Genomic DNA, 19612 nt, shown 5'->3' with positions numbered 1-19612 from the left:
TTTTTTTTTACTGGGACCTATATTGAATTTTTAGATGGATTTTTGATTTATTAAAGCTTATCCACTTTGGCTATATATATAGTTGACAAATTAATATATTTTGTTACAGCCTCTTGTCTTTTGCTTTTTTTTTGCTGGTTGCTACAAAATAGGTGGAACATACTAGAGACTGAAAACAGACTTCTAAATATAGGTATAGTATTCTCCTCTATGCAAGTATACTGTTTTTATGGATATTAATACCCTTTGGAAACACAGGTGTAGTCATTTGTTATTTATTTTCAATTTCCTCAAAGTAAAAAGACCTAAATTTTGACTGTTGCCCACTTGAGATGGTGTGTTATTTTGTGGTTGGTTGAGAATATACGTCATTGATGAAGATGCACTCATCACAATGCACAATCCTGTATTATGAGACTTGTTGAGGCGTCCACCGAGGAAGAAGATCCCACAGCAATTTACCTTGGTGCTGACAGACCTCACTTTGCCCCAGTGAATATGTGGACTTGTATTCCTGACTTTCCTAGGTACATTGGATTTTTAGTTCACAGATACCATGGGGCAAAACCCAGCATTGGTTGATCTTGTCTCTAATGGTCTGGAGCCATTTCTTAAGTGTTCCTTACCATCAGAGAATGTTCTAAGCTGCCTTCCTCAGGTGCACCACTAGTTACATTTTTCATGACTCTTGGTACATTAAAATGTAAGCTTTACATTAAAATGTAAGCTTTCCTGTATACGCCAGCCTTGCAATGCACATAAATATAATATCATCCAGAGATTAGTACCAGTACCACACTGCAGGAAACAGTCCACATTTCAATTCTATCCAAGGTATAATTAATAGTAGTGCATTTCATTTACAAAATTTAGATCTTATGTTATATTTTCTCTCTAAAAGGATGAACCAGTCAAAATGCAGACCATGTGTTTTGTTTCCTTCTGCTGTTATATTGTACACTTTGCTGGTTTTCGGAAATCCTTGGGCTAGTATGCTTTTTTTCTGATTTCCTAGAGGTCTCTGATTTCAGTTTCTTCTGCCTTAATTTTGGAAAGTATAAGTTCTGGTAGTCATTAGTTTAATACTCATTATTATTTGAACACTTACATTTCCTGGCGTGTAGCCAGATGGACTCAGTACGAATGGGTTAGTATCCGCGTGCTAGCAGTTGGAGACGGATCTGACGTCAGCACGGGGTATATAGCCCCACAGGAAGCGCAGCGATTCAGTAATTTCCGTCTCCAAAGCAGTTTGGAGTGCCTGCACGCTGTTCAGCGTGCTTTCCAAGACTACTTTAATTTTTTCTCTTTTCTTTTCGTTCTAGTTTCTTCTTTCCCTGTCTCCTCGACTCTTATGCCCCGCGCTCCTCAGGGGACGTTCTGTCCGTTCCCCCCAGTTGAGCTTCCCGGGGTGACTACCGTGGTCCCCCGGAGATGAAAGTCCTCGGTCCGGCCGAACCGCGGCAGGGGCAGAGCCCCCCGGGGGAGACTCGGGTGGAGCTTCAAGGCCCTCAGTCCCGGCGTGGACGAGGTAGCGGGTGCTGTTCCTCAATCGCGGTGGTGAACGGTACTGGCCCTTTCCCCCGCAGCCGGAGACCGCCTGAATTCCAGCCCGGGAGCGCCGAAGATCTGGTAAGGCGTACGTCTCTTCGCCCAGGTCTCCGAAGCCTAGAGGATCGGCGGCGTGGCAAGCGGTGGAGGACGCCATTTTGTGGCCCTATTCAGGTATTCCGCGCCCGTAATAGGCGCGGCTTTCTTCCTCCTTGTGCGTATCTGGTATTGTTTTCGCATATTGGCTGCCACTGTGAGTATTTGCCGCATATTATTGAAAGCCTATTGCATGCCATAGAGCGTATATTGCTAAACGGCTTACTGCTGATTGCCTATTGCCTACCGTTAAGCGTATATTGCTAACTGCTTACGTGTTGATTGCCTATTGCTGCCGCATATTATTATTGTGCGCTCGCTGTATTAAGCGCCTATTGCTGCCGCATTTCTTCTTGTGCGCCTGTTGTATTAAGCGCCTATTGCTGCCGCATATTATTACTATTGTGCGCCTGTTGTATTAAGCGCCTATTGCTGCTGCATATTATTACTATTGTGCGCCTATTGTATTAAACACCTATTGCTGCCGCATATTATTACTATTGTGTGCCTGTTGTATTAAGCGCCTATTGCTGCCGCATATTATTGCTATTGTGCGCCTGTTGTATTAAGCGCCTATTGCTGCCGCATATTATTGCTATTGTGCGCCTGTGGTATTAAGCGCCTATTGCTGCCGCATATTATTGCTATTGTGCACCTGGTGTATTCAGCGCCTATTGCTGCCGCATATTATTACTATTGTGCGCCTGTTGTATTAAGCGCCTATTGCTGCCGCATATTATTGCGCACTTGTTCTATTTGGTATGGATCAGCACGCAGCTGCGTCCTCAGCGGCGCAGCTGCTTGTCTCCGGCATTTCAGCCCTTGGCCTCTGCTCTGCATGCCACCTTAGGGCCACACGCAGTACTGCGCCAGACTCACTATGTGCCCAATGTGAGGCGGCAGGGGGACCCTCCGGCCAGGACCAGTCTCAGCTGCAGTTTCTTGACAGTTCCCCTGGGGCTACCCCAGATTTGGGGGGCAGTCTTGACCATTCGGGAATCCCGGGGGAGCTTGTACCCCGGCGATTCGAGGCTGCTTCCATTTCCTGGGTGGATCTCTTTAAGGGGATTCATGCCTTCGTCCAGATGCAGACGGCTTCCCATCCCGGCCCTACTGTCCCTGTTGCTCCGGTGGTTCCTGCTGTTGCTGTGGTTCCTGCGGTGGCTGCGTCTACGGCGCCTGCTGCGGCCGCCGCTACGGTGGCAGCGCCTAGGGATCCTGTGCCTGGACCCTCATGGCCTTATCGGGAGCGGGACCTCCCGCCTCTAGACAGTCCAGATCAATTGGACCAGGAGGTATTTGTATTTGTATTTAAAGAAATTTATTAATCGCTTAACACAAATGGCCTAAGCGATATACAAAATTACATACATAATAATAAAATCACAAAGTTTCTCAAAGACTAAAACGAACAAACATTATAAATTAAACACAATAATAAAAGAACAAAAATAAAATGTCACATCTAAATATGAAGTCAAACATATTCACTTCAATACAATACTCATTGACACAGAAGCAAATGACATTCAATACATTGCGTTACAACTTCGCCGGACGAGTCAGACCTCCCGGATGAGGGGGACCTCCCCCCGGGGATTGAGCAATATAGAACCATGAGGCGGTTCTTCCCTAAGGAGGACCTCTCGGACCTCGTGACTCAGTGTCTGGCGGAGTTGGATATCACTGGTCCCAGTGCTTCGGTACCTTCTGCGCAGAACCCCCTGCTGGAAGGTCTTCGTCCTACAGCTCGCCATTTTCCTTTCTTACAGGCAGCTCAGCAACTCATAGATTTGGAATGGGCGGCGCCGGCGGCTTCCTTCAGAGGGGGCCGGGCCCTGAAAGGCATGTACCCATTGGCACCGGCTCTCCAGGACCTGCTGGCATGTCCTCAGGTGGACGCCTTAATTAGCGCTGTGGTCAAGCGCACTACTATTCCAGTGGAAGGGGGGACGGCCCTCAGGGAGCCCCATGACAGACGAATGGACACCATTCTGAAACAAACTTTTGAGGTGGCAGCTCTTTCTTTGCGGATTGCGGCCTGCTGCACGGTGGTGACACGTGCCTGCTTGTCTCAGGTCAGGAACAACGCTCCAGCGGCTGACATGGAGTCCGCTCTTTCCTTCCTCACCGATGCCACCTCGGATTTGGTTCGCACTACAGCTAAGGGGATTTCAGCCTCCGTAGCCGCCAGGAGGCAGCTCTGGATCCGGCCATGGTCAGCTGATGCGCCTTCGAAGTCTCGTCTCACCCGGTTACCCTTTCAGGGCTCGTTTCTGTTTGGCAGTGACCTTGATAAGCTAGCCACTACCTGGGGTGCCTCTCCTGTGCCTAGACTTCCGGAAGATCGATCCAGGAGGGGACAGCGCTCCTTTCCACGGCCCTACAGGGGCAGGAGTTCCCAGTGCTTTGTTCCATATAGGGGGCGCTATCAGGCGACTCGTCCTCCGGCCAGGAATCAGTCCTTTCGGACCAAGCAGCGCAAGCGGGGGGCTGGCCAGGGCTCGGGCCCCGGTCGCGCCCCGCAATGAGAATTTGCCGATTCATCTAGGGAACGAAGCCATAGGGGGCAGGTTGACCCTCTTCTACCCCAGATGGGTCGAGATTATGTCGGACCAGTGGGTCCTCGCCGTTATCCGGGAAGGATATTTTCTGGATTTTCATCATCTTCCTCCAGACAGGTTTGTGGAATCTTCATGTCCCCGGCACAAGACGGCAGCGTTAGAAGCTACCCTGGCGAGGCTCCTGTCCTTGAACGCCATCCTCCCAGTACCTGCCTGGGAAGTGACTTCTGGACACTATTCCATTTATTTCATGGTTCCCAAGAAAGGGGGCACTTTTCGGCCTGTGCTGGACCTCAAGTCAGTCAATCGCTACTTACGAGTACTGAGGTTTCGCATGGAAACTCTGTGCTCCGACAAAGCCGCAGTCCAGCCCGGAGAATTCCTCACGGCATTAGACCTGTCAGAAGCATATCTTCATATTCCGATCCATCCGGATCATTAGCGCTACCTGCGCTTCAAGGTTCTGGGTCGCCACTTCCAGTTTCGTGCTCTACCCTTTGGGTTGGCCACGTCCCCGCGGACATTCACCAAAGTGGTAGTAGTGGTGGCAGCGGCACTCAGGCGGGAAGGGACTCTGGTCCATCCCTACCTAGATGACTGGCTGATCAGGGCGAAATCTCGAGAGGAGAGCCTGCGGACGACCGGCAGAGTGATCGCCCTTCTGGAAAGCTTGGGCTGGGTAATCAACCTCAGCAAGAGCTGCCTACAGCCTTCCCAGTCACTCGAGTATCTGGGAGTGCAGTTCGACACTCGGGCGGACACGGTCAGTCTTACGCCCAAGAGACAGTTGAAGCTTCGACAGCGTATCCAGTATCTGATGGGTGCCAGTCGGCCCATAGCCTGGGATTATCTGCAGGTTCTGGGTCTCATGGCCTCCACCCTGGAAGTGGTGCCTTGGGCGCGGGCCCATATGAGACCTCTACAACATTCCCTGCTCTCTCGCTGGAGCCCCCGTCGACAGGACTATTCCACGCGCCTTCCTCTACCGGCCAGCGTTCGGACCCAGCTGCGGTGGTGGTTGCAGTCCAACCACCTGAGCAGGGGGTCGAAGATGTCCTCGCCCACGTGGACCTTGCTCACCACGGATGCCAGCCTGAGCGGCTGGGGAGCACATTGCGAAGAACTCACCGCGCAAGGGCGGTGGAACAGAGAGGAGTCCACGTGGAACATCAATCGCCTGGAGGCCCGGGCGGTCCGATTGGCATGCCTGCGATTCGCTCACAACTGCAGAACAGAGCCGTCAGAGTGATGTCCGACAACGCCACCACGGTGGCCTACATCAACCGACAGGGCGGAACCAGAAGCCGACAAGTCTCTCTGGAGTTCGCCCCACTGATGGTTTGGGCAGAAGCGAATCTGCAGGACGTCTCCGCCGTACACATTGCCGGGAAGGACAATACCACAGCAGACTTCCTCCGTGGCCTCTGCTGGGCGCCATCATCCACAGGATTCAGACGCACCAGGGCCTAGTTCTTCTAGTGGCACCAGACTGGCCAAGAAGACCCTGGTACGCGGACATGATACGACTACTGGCAGGGGAGCCTCTTCCTCTGCCTCCTCTCCGGGACCTTCTACGTCAAGGTCCCATCCTCCACGCGGATCCAGCTCAATTCTCTCTTACGGTCTGGCCCTTGAGAGGGCTAGACTGAAGAAGAGAGGTTACTCAGGGCCCGTGATTGATACACTCCTCCGAGCTCGCAAGTTTTCCACATCCCTCACCTACGTCCGGATCTGGAGAGTATTTGAAGCATGGTGCGACACTCATGGCACCAATCCACATGCCACCACCATACCTATCGTGTTGAATTTCCTGCAGGATGGGCTTCAGAAGGGTCTCTCCCTCAGCTCCATCAAAGTTCAGGTTGCGGCACTGTCTTGCTATGGTCCCAGGAGGGATGGCAAGACCATCGCCAAGCATCCAGATGTTTCTCGTTTCCTGCAAGGGGTCAAGCATATTCGTCCGCCACTAAAGTGGCCTGTGCCCTTATGGAACCTTAATCTTGTTTTGGATTTCCTCGCGGGATCCACCTTCCGACCCCTTCGGGGCTTATCTCTCCGGTCTCTCACCTTGAAGTTGGTGTTCTTGCTGGCGGTGTGCTCCGCACGACGCATCTCTGAGCTACAAGCACTGTCCTGCCGTGAGCCCTTTCTACGGATCACTCCGGAAGCTATCCATCTTCGGACGGTTCCCTCCTTTCTCCCTAAAGTGGTTTCACAGTTTCATCTTAACCAAACTATCTCCTTGCCTACCACGGTAGGTTTGCAGAAATCTGAAGAAGGCCGTTTATTCCGCCATCTCGACATCGGCAGATTGCTGCCCAGGTATCTGGACGTGACACAAGACCTGCGAAAGACGGACCACCTGTTCGTCCTACACAGCGGGAAGAAGCAAGGTGACGCAGCCTCTCGGCCCACCATTGCCCGCTGGATTAAAGAAGTTGTCAGAGCAGCCTACGTGGAGGCTGGGAAGGCTCCGCCTCTACAGGTTACGGCTCATTCTACCAGAGCGCAAGCAGCATCTTGGGCTGAATCCGGGATGCTGTCGCCGACAGAAATCTGTAAAGCAGCGACGTGGTCCTCCCTTCATACCTTTTCCAGGTTCTACCGTCTGGATGTCCAGGCCAGGGAAGACTCGGCTTTTGCAAGGGCGGTACTACATGGTCCTCAGGCAGCCTCCCGCCCCGGCGGGGAGTAAAGCTTTTGTACATCCCATTCGTACTGAGTCCATCTGGCTACACGCCAGGAAATGTTTGGATTACTTACCTGGTAATCCCCTTTTCCTTAGTGTAGACAGATGGACTCAGCATCCCGCCCAGCTGCCTGTGTACATGGGTTTTACCGATTCCAGGTAAGCCATGGCATTTGTCTTACATACGGGCATACACTCTACCAGGTGTCAGCGCCTTCCGGTTGGGACTGCTGGCGGTCTCCAGCCACTGTCAATCGGTTAGGGGGGTCCTGTTTTCACTTTTTCACTTTTCACTGAGCGTCAGTACACACATCCATAACAGCTTTTGCAAGGAAGATTACTGAATCGCTGCGCTTCCTGTGGGGCTATATACCCCGTGCTGACGTCAGATCCGTCTCCAACTGCTAGCACGCGGATACTAACCCATTCGTACTGAGTCCATCTGTCTACACTAAGGAATAGGGGATTACCAGGTAAGTAATCCAAACATTTTGTATGTTTTTACATTCATTAAGGATTTCTAGGCCCTCGTCATTAAAAACTAACATGAAAAATGAACACTAGTGAGCTGGGCATTCATGATTAAAACTCTGGGGTTAGATAATTTATGATTTGGCACTTGTTAATTTGTGAGCATTGAGCACTGGTGTGATCATATAGTAAGAAACTGTTTAAGTGTACCACTCTTTTGTAACTGTTACATATAATAGTACACTACAAACAACAATCCTCATTAGCCTATTAATAAAGATGGTAATAGGGAGAAAATTGGTAACTATAGACCAGTTAATTTGACCTTGGTTGTGGGTAAATTAATGGAGACTTTACTAAAAGTGAAGTATCTTGAATCCAGTGGGTTGTAGTCTCCAAAGCAGCATAGTTTTACCAAAGGCTGGGGGGGGGGGGTAGGGGAGGGCGTTATGGAACCATGTTAAATCTGATCAATTTATTTGATTGGGAGATCAGAAAATGAGATCAGGTGCGTGCATTTCAGCACAGCTTTTGCTGCTGTCCCATTCACAGTGCTCATAAATAAATTAAGCAGTCTAGGGGTAGACCCAAAGGTAAATGACTGGAATAAAATATTTTTTGAGTGATAAACAGAAAGTAATGGGGAATGGCATTCTCTGTGGAAAATCAGGATATTAGTGACATACCTCAGAGGTCAATCGTATGGCCGATCTTGTTTAATATATTCATGAGTGATATTGCAGAAGTATTAGTAGGGAAAGTTTACGTTTGCAGATGATACTAAGATCTACAACAGAGTACACAAAATGAAGAGCATTGTAGAAAAGCTCAAGCAATGACTGAGTGCTTGGCAGTTTCAAACTCAAATCAGAACTTGATGCAGCACAAGAATAAATATGTTATATCATTTTGAAGTGACTGTTTTTTTAGATTAAAACTTTTTGTGGAATCAAAATTCTTAGAGTACCTGTGAAGAAGCAGTGACTCTCAAAATCTTGTGTTCTGTTTCACTCTGAACATATGAGTATGCTATTCAAAATGAATCTAAAAGTAATTTGTTTGAATTTCTTTTTCTTTCTTTATGCAGACACTGTACAACTCGATCAAAAATGAGAAGCTAGAGTGGGCAATGTAAGTAGGCTGTGCTTTCAGTCATTTAAACCTAAATGTCTGTGGACTCAGTAATGTTGTGCCATATCTAATGTTGTGCTCTCAAACTGTGGGATTCACATCTGCATACAATCAATCTCCACCTCGCAAGCCTTAACCTGGTGCTTAACACTACCAAGACAGAACTCCTCCTCATCACCCCAGAAGGCAGTCCATTTCATCAACAGCTGCACACTAACACACAAATCTCCCATGCAAGAGACCTTGGAGTCATTATAGACAGTCATCTGAGTCTAAAGAAATTCATAAACCAAACTACGAAGGAATGCTTCTACAAGCTGCAAGTACTCAAAAAAACTCAAGCCGCTCCTTTTCCATAATGATTTCAGATCGGTCCTCCAAGCCATCCTGTTCTCCAAGGTCAATTACTGCAACTCCATCTTGCAAGGTCTTCCTGCTTCTACAATAAAACCCCTCCAGCTGCTTCAAAACGCAGCTGCGAGAATCCTGACGAATACCAATTGGAGAGAACACATCTCTCCTATACTAAAAGATCTTCATTGGCTCCCAGTAAACTTTAGGATTCTCCATAAATCACTTACAATTATTCACAAAAGCATACACTATCAGACCCCTCTTGACCTGCTACACCCTCTCAAACTTCACTTCACGACCAGACCCTTAAGGGAAGCTTGCATAGGATCCTTACACGTCCCTCCAATCAAAGTGGTGCACCAATCAAACTTCAGAGACCGGGCATTCTCTACAATAGGTCCCTCCATCTGGAACACCCTGCCACCGGACCTCAGGCAGGAAACCTGTCTTATAACTTTTAAAAAGAAACTCAAGACATGGCTTTTCTGTCGAGCCTTTCCCTGTTCCTAAGCCAACAGCTGGACTTAGAATTGTTCCTAACTCTCCTGTGATTCAACAAACACTAAGTACTAATATACGTTATATTGTGGTGGGCTCCTTGTGCCTCCCCCCACACCATCTTCTGTAAAACGTTAATTATCTCATCTTTGCTCTCCCCTCTTTATTTCCTATCCCCAGTTTTTGCGCCCCTGTTATAATGTAACTTTTGCTTCTTCAATCTATATCTCTTGTTAATTGGTTACGGTTAACCGCTTTGTTCGATGTAAACCGAGTTGATTTGATTTGTATCAAGAAAGTCGGTATATAAAAGCCTTAAATAAATAAATAAATAAATAAAATCTAGAGATGTAAATGAAGCTAAATGTTTTGGAGGAAAAGTATAGGTCAGGAAAAATGGGAATATAAATGTATATGTGTTTAAAACAATTTGTGCTTTAATATAAAAATTCATCAAGGTGCAAACTTCTCATGGAATCCCTGCTTAGTCTCTCAGGACATTGAAAACAGTCAAGACTTCAGCTGGTAGATCCATTCCATACAATATAGTCTCACTGTGGAGATTATTCTTCACCTTCTCCTCTACATAAAATGTATTATAAAATCTTGAATTATCAAAAGAAAAGCGGCTGAGTAAAATAACAGTAGTTCAAAATATATTCATCCAAAAACATTCTTATATCCATATAGTTACTACTTCTCAGTGGGTGAAACAAAACTGCATCTGAGGAGGCCCAATGGCCAAAGGCCCTAAACATTTAAATCAAATAGTAATTCATTAGTTTTTCATTGCCAAAACAAAAAAAACACTGTAGTATTCAAAAAAGGATCACCAAAATATTCAATTCAGATGGTAGGGCAGCAAGGCCATGGAGCCGGATGAGGTACATCCCAGGACACTGAGGGAGCTCAAGGATGTGCTGGAAGGTTCGCTGAAGGACCTGTTCAATACATCTCTGGAAACAGGAGTGGTGCTGCAAGATTGGAGAAGAGCGGTGTTGGTCCCACTTTACAAGAGTGGGAGCAGAGAGGAGGGTGGAAACTACAGACCGGTTAGCCTTACCTCGGTAGTGGGAAAATTAATGGAGAATCTGCTGAGGGAAAGGATAGTGAACTATCTACAGTCAAGAGCCTTGCTGAACCCCAGGCAGCATGGATTTACTAGGGGGAGGTCCTGTCAGACAAATCTAGTTGATTTGTTTTGATTGGGTGACTAAAGAAATGAATCAAGGAAGAGCGCTCAAAGTGATCTACTTGGATTTCAGCAAAGCTTTTGATACAGTCCCGCACTCCCAAGCTTCTCATTTAAATGAGAAGCTTGGGAGTTGAGCGCCAAGGTGGTGGTGTGGAATACAAACTAGATGACGGACAGAAGACAGCGTATAAAGGTAAACGGAACCTACTCTAAAGAGAGAACGGTGTTAAGCAGACTGTCACAAGGATTGGTATTGGGACCAGTCCTGTTCAATATCTTTGTGAGCGACATTGCGGAAGGGATAGCAGTTAATGTTTGTCTATTTGCAGCTGATGCTAAGATCTGCAATAGAGTGGAGACGCTGGAAGGAGTAGAGAGAATGAGACATGATTAAAGTAAACTGGAAGAGTGGTCGAAATTATGGCAGTTAGGATTCAATGCTAAGAAGTGCAGTGTCTTACATCAAGGATGTGTTAATCCAAAAGAGCTGTATGTGATGGGGGGGAAGGGCTGTTATGCACGGAGCAAGAGAGGGACCTTGGGGCGATAGTGTCTAGAGATCTGAAGACAGCAAAGCAATGTGACAAGGCAATACCTAAAGTCAGAAGAATGCTGGGATGCATAGAGAGAGGAATAACTAGTAAGAAAATGGAGGTGATAATCCCCTTGTACAGGTCTTTGGTGAGGCCTTACCTGAAGTATTGTGTTCAGTTCTGGAAACCGCAACTTAAAAGAGACAGAGACAGGATGGAGGCAGTCTAGAGAAGGGCGACAAAAATGTTGGTGGGTCTCATAAAATGACTTATGAAGAGAGGTTGAAGGACCTAAATATGTAAACCCTGGAGGAGAGGCGGTGAGGGGAAATATGATACAGACCTTTAGGCACCTGAAATGTTTTAATGATGCACAATTGACAAACCTTTTCCAATGGAAAGAAATCAATAGAACTAGGAGTCACGAAATGAAACTCCAGGGAGGACAACTCAGAACCAACATCAGGAAGTGGTGAAGACATCAGGAAGTGGTGAATACAAAAACAGTGGAAGATTTCAAAGGGGCATAGAATAAACACTGAGGATCCTTAAAGGCTAGAGGATGGAAAAAAAAGAAAAGAAAGCATAGAGGTAACTTGCTGGTGTGGTGGTTACTACCCTTAACCAATAAGCCTTCATACTGTTGATGCAACTCCATTATTGCTCTCTGCTTTAACGGTAGGTGGAAAAGAGGAAAAGGGGAATTTGATTCAGACAGCAGCCAAGAAGGACACTGAATCTTACGGTCTGGAAAGCAAGTAACTTGCTGTTGTAGCTGGTGCTACCCTTGATCAATAAGCCTGATACTTTTTGATGCAACTCCAACATTTCTCTCTGCTTCAAAGGCAAGTGGTACCAGGGAATTGGACTCATACAGCAACTAACAAGGGCCATGACTTTAATGATTTGGAAAACTGGTATGGGGGTGACCTGTATGACGCGGCAGATGCTGCCATGGGATGCTGGGCAGACTAGATGGACTGTTTGGTCCCTTTCTGCTGTTATATTCTATGTTTCTTTATAATTTGCAACTGATAAAACAAACTAATGTAGTATTTAAAAGGATCCCAAATCATTCAGTTCATTTAATACTGGCCTTAGCTTATGTATCTCTCCTTTGACTCAAAATCTGGCTTAGGCTGCTCCGGAACTTCTATCTCCACTTCCTCAAGTGGAAGTGTAGGCATTTGTATCAATCTTATTTGTTGTGTTTTCTCAATAGGACATGCATTAGTGGTAAATTACTGTCTTTTCATAAGGAGGGGTACTGTGCCTGCCAGTAAAGGGAGTTTAGTTTGCTTTTACTGAGATGTCATCAGAACCAGAATATCCTATTTTTGTATGGTGAGTTGTACAGGTAATTCCCTAATTCTGCTCTGCACCCATTGTTGGGGATAGAGGGGGTTCTTGAGGATGCAGAATGTATATTTACATTTAGCCCCCATGACGGTCACATGTTCAGTGTGTCATGCATGTGAGAACCATCTGTCAGGTGTGTCCTGGTCGAAAAAAGGTTGAGCACCACTGGTTTTGTCCATGTTCCAGAATGTAGTCTCTTCACGATCAATACCTAGTTCCACATATACCCACCATACCTCCACATCAGGAATTCTGAACAGGAATTGCTATATCAAATTCTCTGCCCTCTAAAAGTCTATATAAGAAAATAGCCAGTGGAGTCGGTGAGACTATAAATGAGTCAGATTACCACCTGAAAGGCTCAACCAGTTAACACCCAGCCGTTTTGAGAAAATTATATCCATAAAATTATTTCCCTTAACTTATAATTTAAAGTGAATTGCCAGAGAGTAGAGAAGCTTAATAGAGAATGGCTGAGAAGATGGAGAATGTAGAGAATGGGAATAGTGGCACTGAAGCTTGGAATAGTTTGCAATGTTGAACAGGGTTGGGGAGGGTAAGCAGCAGGAAAAAGAAGTGTAGTGGAGTCATAGGAAGTAAAGAAGAAATGGTACTGGTGTAAGGTGATCCTTTGTCCCCTGAATTTCTCATAACCGAGGACAGGTCACAATTGAGCAAAGAAGCCCTGCTTTCTAGAATTTTGTCTAAGAAAAACAGGCAGTCAGGTGGATAGGGAGTGAGGACATATTTATTTTTAAAAGACACCTTTAACTATCCCAACGATTGAGGTGAAGCTACAGGTAGGAAAACACATCGGTATGTTGAAGAATTCTTTACAGCTGAAGTGATTATAGAGAAACAAAGAAAGCAAAAATTTTACTTTTCTATAAGATGATTTTTGCTGCATTCAGGCTTTGCCAATACAAGGCCCTCATTAGTTTTCAAATGTTATCCCATTAGTCCGTGTTTTGCCTTTGAAAATGCATATTGCATTTTTGGCTTTCAAAATACCTGCATGATTTTTGCTGCCTTATTTAAGATGTAGTCTGCTGATACAAAAAATTCCTGAGGAAGGGATCTTAGTAGTTCCCAAAGTTTTCATCTTTATACATTTTATAACTTGCAAAGTATATCTCTACCCTGTTGACTGTGCACTTGAGTGAAGTAAGATTACCAAAATACATTTTATCCAAAGAAGCAAGCAAAGAAAAAAATAACTATTTGATATAGCAAGGTCTTTCCTTAAAAGGAAACTGACCAAATCCTCTTTCTGTGAGATTAATATGTGCACCAGATGATTTTACAGTGCCAGCTGCTGAAATTGTCAATGGTACTGGAACATAGGCCATAATTAACAAAATAAGAAACTGTGGGTGGCCCCCATGCTATAGTACCATGCTGTGGTGGACAATTCCTGCACCTGCTACTGTAATACATAAAGAAACAATACATTTTATACAGAGAATTAATTAACAATTTGCCTGTCATTGTAGCCAATTGTAATACCACCTTGGCCCTCTTTCTATTAGTGTCTAAAAACAAGGCTCCAGGTGCAGATTCCTCCTTGGGTGTTTTTGCAAAAAATACAAATGTTGAATATTATAGAATGTAGCTGTGTATAGCACTGTTTGCTAGCAAAGAAAGAGAAGCATAAGTGATAGTTTTAAAAGAAATTAGAACATTCAGGATGCAATGTATTCCAAACTGAAAATCGTAGTGTTTTCTTTGCATTGTGACCTGCAAAGAAGGTTGACTTTTACACAGAGATAGGAAGTTTTACAATTTGACAGAATGAAAAGAGAATTATTGGGTGGGCTGGGGTGAGAGTGGGTATTGTTTAATGAAATATATTGTATGGATGTATTTGGTTTTATTGATGTATTAATATTTGCTGTAACACACTTTGAATATTGTTTGTATGAAGGCATGAAATAAGTCTAAAAGGTAAGAGAGAGCAAGAGTGGAATAAAGAATATTTTATTAGGTGGTTATCTGGAAAGTGCACACTGCTGGTGCTCATTCTGTTTCAAGTAGGAAGTAGCTATTTCAGTGCAGTAGGGTAGCACAATACTGTGTTTGTTATGTTATGTGTTTCTTCGCCTTAAACTCTGTAGAGCTTTTTAGTACACAAAGAAGTGGCAATGATAATTTTCTGGAAGCTCCTATAGGAGTCCGACTTGAATGTGGAAGGGGATATTCTGTAGATTTTGCTGCTGAAACACAACGTGGGTTGTCATTGCACAATGATACACAATCACATTCACTCATGCTTAGACTGTGGGAGGCAATCCACAGGAGAGTTCATAGAATAAATGTTTGCTTTTACTTTCAGCAGCCATTAACATCATGCTTCACAGCAGTACTGTACTAACCAGCATATAATCTGTTCAAGTAGCATGTCTAATTGAATGGGCAGGTTGAAACACATGATTGTGAACTGTATATGCATTATAGCAGCATAATTATTCTGAAGGACAAACAACACTAAAGTTTATTTATAACGTTTTCATCTTCAGCAAGGGAGCCCTGGCCATATGCTATTGAGTAAGACCCTACCCAATTCACAGTTGTGAAAAATGGGACACACATTGTGAAAACTGTTCTTCATTGTTTGCTTCATGAAAATCAGAATTGTACTGTAAATACAGGTTATGTTCCCTGATAAGAATTTATTGGGCATAATTTATTGATTTGCAGTTAACAGCTGATAGCACACTCTGTTTACTTTATAATGATTGGTTGATATGGATTTTTGGGGACATTAATTAAAAAACACAAGTCACATGCAGTGAAAATGGTCACATCTAGCATGCGATGAGTTGAGAACTCTAAAGATGAGGATCAAAAGCACTTGTGATGGAAGTGGATTCTTTTGCTGTAGCGTGGTTAGTGCAGCCTAGGAGGTGAATGTGCCCTGAGCTGGAACAGAGCTAGAGCTTTTTCTGTACCAGCCCTGTTCCCTGCAGGTTAAGCCCTTGGGTTCTAGGGACTGGCAGACGATGGTCCCACGGGGCAAAGGTGAAGAGCTGAGGTCAGGGCAGGCAGCAGTCAGAGAATCACTGGGTCAAGGGTTGGGGCAGGCAGCGAGAAGAGCATAGTCCAAGTTTGAAGCAATGGTCAGTGGTAGGCGGCTGGCAAGAGAGTAATCCAGGTCCAAAGCAATGGTCAATGGTAGACAGCAGGCAAGCGAGTGGTCTGTGACCGAGGCAGAGGTAAATAAAGGAATTGGACAAGGATGGGGAAGGAGACAGGATATTTATTATTATTTTATTTTAACATTTTTCTATACCGATCTTCATGAAGGGATTCATAACAGACCGGTTTACATGGAACTTAGGGACTAACTAATTAACCAAACAAGAAGGCCAAAGCAAAGTTATATATAACAAGGAGATTGAACTTGGGGGCTAGAGTAGCCAGGATGTAGAAAGACAGAAATTAACTAGAGGTTAAATACTTATGAAGAATACTGGGACTAGTGCGTGCATCCCAACAGTTGGGCTGAGTCTGGATTGACATTTTAGAAATTAGGGGAAGGCTTGGAGGAACAGCCAAGTCTTAAGTTTTCTTCGGAAGGTAAGAAGGCAGGGTTCCTGTATTTGGTCAGTCGGCAATTTGTTCCAAAGGACTGGGCCCGCTGTGAAGAATGCACGTTCTTTGGAAGTTAGGTGGATGGATTTAGTCGGTGGGACTAGTAGGGTTCCTTTATATGCTTCTCTGATGGGTCTTGCGGAAGAGTAGAGTTTGAAAGGGATCTGAAGGTCTAGTGTGAGCTGATTGTGGATGGTTTTGTGGATTATAGTGAGTGCTTTATGTAGGATTCTGTATTTTATTGGCAGCCAGTGCAGGTTTCAGAGAATGGGGGTGATATGAGCACGCCAGTTGGTGTTGGTTAAGATTCTGGCTGCTACGTTCTGGAGCATCTGTAGTGGTTTGGTGGCGGAGATGGGGAGCCCCAAGAGTAAAGCATTACAGTAGTCAGTTTTAGAGAAAAGCATTGACTGAAGGGCGGTTCTGTAGTCCTGGAAGTGAAGAGAAGGGGTTTGAGTCTTTTCAGAACTTGAAGCTTATAGAAACAGTCCTTAGTGATATTATTGTTTGATTTCTTTAAATTCAGATGATTATCTAGGATTACTCCTAAATCTTTTGCTTGAGATATCTATGAGTTAGGGACTGTTTGATCGGTATTGGCCGAGTGGTCAGGGGAGATAAGAAGGATTTCTGTCTTGGCCGTATTGATAACCAGGTTGAGGCTGGTGAGGAGGCGGTTAATGGACTTAAGGCAATTTTCCCAGTAGGTAAGCGTTTTTGAGAGGGATTCTTTTATGGGGATCAAGATCTGCACCTCATCTGCATAGAAGTAGTGTATTAAATTTAGGTTTGTGAGTAGCTGATAGAGGGGCAGTAAGTAGATATTGAAGAGGGTAGGAGATAAAGAAGAGCCTTGGGGGATGCCTAGAGTTGGATTGAAACTTGGGGATTCTTTGTTATTGATTCTGACCTTGAAGCTTCTGTTGTTGAGGAAGAAGTTGAACCATCTGAGGGCGAGTCCAGATAATCCGATGTCTGAGAGGCGGTTTAGAAGGATGGTGTGGTTCACGGTGTTGAAAGCCGCAGAGATGTCTAGGAGGACAAGTAAGAAAGAAAGCCCTTTGTCTAGGCCCATAAGGATGTGGTCTGATAGGGAGATGAGAAGGGTTTCTGTACTAGATGATTTACGGAAGCCGTACTGGGAAGGGTATAGGATTTTATGTTCCTCAAGGTAGTCTGAGAGTTGTTGTTCACTACTTTCTCTGTGAGTTTCGCTAGAAAAGGGAGGTTGGATATAGGTCTGAAATTGGAGAGTTCTTTTGTGTCCAGGTTGGGTTTCTTCAAGAGGGGTTTGAGGGATGCCATTTTTAGCTCATCTGGGTAGATTCCTTGGGCTAGGGAGCAGTTTATGATGTTAGCCAGTGATCTTGGAGATAGTGCTCGGGATGAGGAGCAGAAGTTTAGTTGGAATGTGGTCCATCGGGTGGCTGGAAGGTTTCAGTTTCTTGAGGGTGGATTCGATCTCCAGAGGGGTAGTGGGCTCGAAAGAGTCTAGGGTGGCTCTAGGGTAAGGGGTAGCATTGGCGTTTAGGGCAGGGGTATTGAGTTGGTGGGGAGAAGTGCTAGTGTGTTTGTAATTTTATCCTGAAAGAAGAGTGCTAGTTCATTAGCTTTGGATTGAGCCTGTTTCGTCTGGGATGGTTGGGGCAGAGGGTTTTGTGAGTTGGGATACGTAGGAGAACAGGGCCCTGGCATCATATTGTATATCGTGGATTCTGCTGCATAAAATCTTTTTTTGTCTGTAGAAGAGAGATCTTGTAGAGATGGAGGGTGCGTTTATAATCGGATAGTGTTGTGATGTTGGGGTTCCTACGGCATATGCCTTCCTTGTGTCTGAGGTCTAGCTTCATCCATTTAAGTTCTGGAGAGAACCAGGGTTGTTTCCTTTTTTGTGTCCAATTGATGATTTTCATCGTTTTGGGGCAGAGTTTATTGGCTATTGACTCCGTGATATTGCTCCAGGATAGAAGGGTTGAGTTGGGGTTGGAGATATCCAGGTTAGGGAGTTCCTTAGCTAGATATTCACTAAGAGTGTCGGAGGCACATGGTTTCTGGAAGTGGATGGTAGAGTGTGGTTGAGGCTTAAAAGGGTTTGCTTGAGTCGTGAGGGTTGCTGATATCAGGGAGTGGTCAGACCAGGTGACGGGGGTGCAGTCTGGGATATTATTGTATGATAGGTTTGAGTTTATGAAGATGAGGTCGAGCGTGTGTCCTGCTTTATGGGTTGGTTTATTGATAATTTGTTCAAAGCCCATAGCCCTGAGTGTGGTGAGGAAGGTTTCACAGTTGGGCGAGAGCGGCGAGGCGTCAACATGTAGATTGAAGTCCCCCAATATCATAGCTGGTGAGTATGTGTTTGACAATGGTTTCTATGAGAGGGGAGGCATCGGTGTCAAGTAATCCTGGTGGAGCGTAAAACTAGAAGAATTTGAATATGTTTTGACTTGAAACAGACCTAGTTCCAGTTTTTTAGAGGAGGTCTTGACTGGTTGCTGGTTGAGATTGAGTTCTTTTTTGGTGGCTAAGAGCAGCCCGCCTCCTCTTTTTTGTGTCTTGGGATAGAGAAAAAGTCGTAGAGGTGTATCGGTAGTTGGTTTATCAGGGGAGTGTCAGAACTTTTTAACCAGGTTTCTGTGATGGCACAGACGTCTGGTTTGGAATCCAGCAGATAGTCATTGAGGATGTGGGTTTTCTTTATAAGGGACTGAGCGTTGAAGAGGGTTAGAGTGAATATCATGAGTCCTAATAGCTGGGTGAGGGGTGAAAGGATTGGGATGAGTGATCTCTTAGTATGGCTCAGGGTTCGTTGTAAAAGCCTCGAGTGGTGAGTGTGATGACGATGAATGATAGGAATGGGGTAGGTTTGGATTGTGCAGAAAAGGAGGGTGGTTGTATGTTAGAGCTGAAGATAGAGGTCTTTGAGTCTCCTGTTTTGAGTTGGTCTTAGAGATGATTGTTGGTGATTGGATGAGAGAGTTGGGAATTGCTTGTGCGTAGGAAGTTGTTAGAGAGCGTTGAAAGAGTTTTGTCTGATGTGGTTGATTGGAGTCTGAGCTGGAGCGGTGAGGTTCTGGTGGTGGAACATTAGGAGCATGTTGGGTATTGGGAGCGTGTCCTTATGATGAAGCGTGGGTTGAGCATGTTGAGGGTTGCTTGGGAACGTTGAGTATAAGTCGGTCTGGCAGATGCTGGGAAATGGGGGTGCTGGTAGGTGCTGGCCAAGGCTGGATGAGTGTTGGAAGAATGCTGGATGAAAGCTAGGAGTGGGTTGATGATGGTAGATGCTGGAGAATGCTGAATGGCGAGTGCTGGATGAGTGCGGTACTGACTGGAGGACTGCTGGATGAATGCTAGCCGAGGCTGGGTGACGCCGAATGAAAGATGGAGGCTGGAGAATGCTGGGTGGAGGTTCGGAGGAGTTGTTGTAAGGGAGTGGTGGCGGGCTAGGAGGCTTCAGTCTTGGGGGTGCACTAAGGGGCGCACTAAGGGGCAGGCCCCTTAGGTTGTGTTCCTTCGAGCGTGCGACGCCACCGGCGTCGCAGCAGATTTAAAGGTCCTCAGTCGGCTCCTGATAGGCCGG

General features: G+C 45.6%; 1 protein-coding gene across 2 annotated transcripts in view; it reads left to right on the top strand.

Annotated features, from left to right (window-relative positions):
- The window catches only part of PSD3 (pleckstrin and Sec7 domain containing 3), a 1257010-nt gene that overhangs the window by 1043197 nt on the left and 194201 nt on the right, over positions 1-19612 (top strand). For both annotated transcript variants that reach the window (XM_029601790.1, XM_029601782.1), the window contains exon 10: positions 8459-8502. In XM_029601790.1, coding sequence (XP_029457650.1) covers positions 8459-8502 — 44 coding nt within the window. The remainder of the gene's footprint in view (positions 1-8458; positions 8503-19612) is intronic.

The sequence above is a fragment of the Rhinatrema bivittatum genome, chromosome 1 (genome assembly GCF_901001135.1).
Source record: "Rhinatrema bivittatum chromosome 1, aRhiBiv1.1, whole genome shotgun sequence".
Lineage (NCBI taxonomy): Eukaryota > Metazoa > Chordata > Amphibia > Gymnophiona > Rhinatrematidae > Rhinatrema > Rhinatrema bivittatum.
The sequence above is the reverse complement of the archived record's forward strand: the minus strand, read 5'-3'. Positions and strand labels throughout refer to the sequence as shown.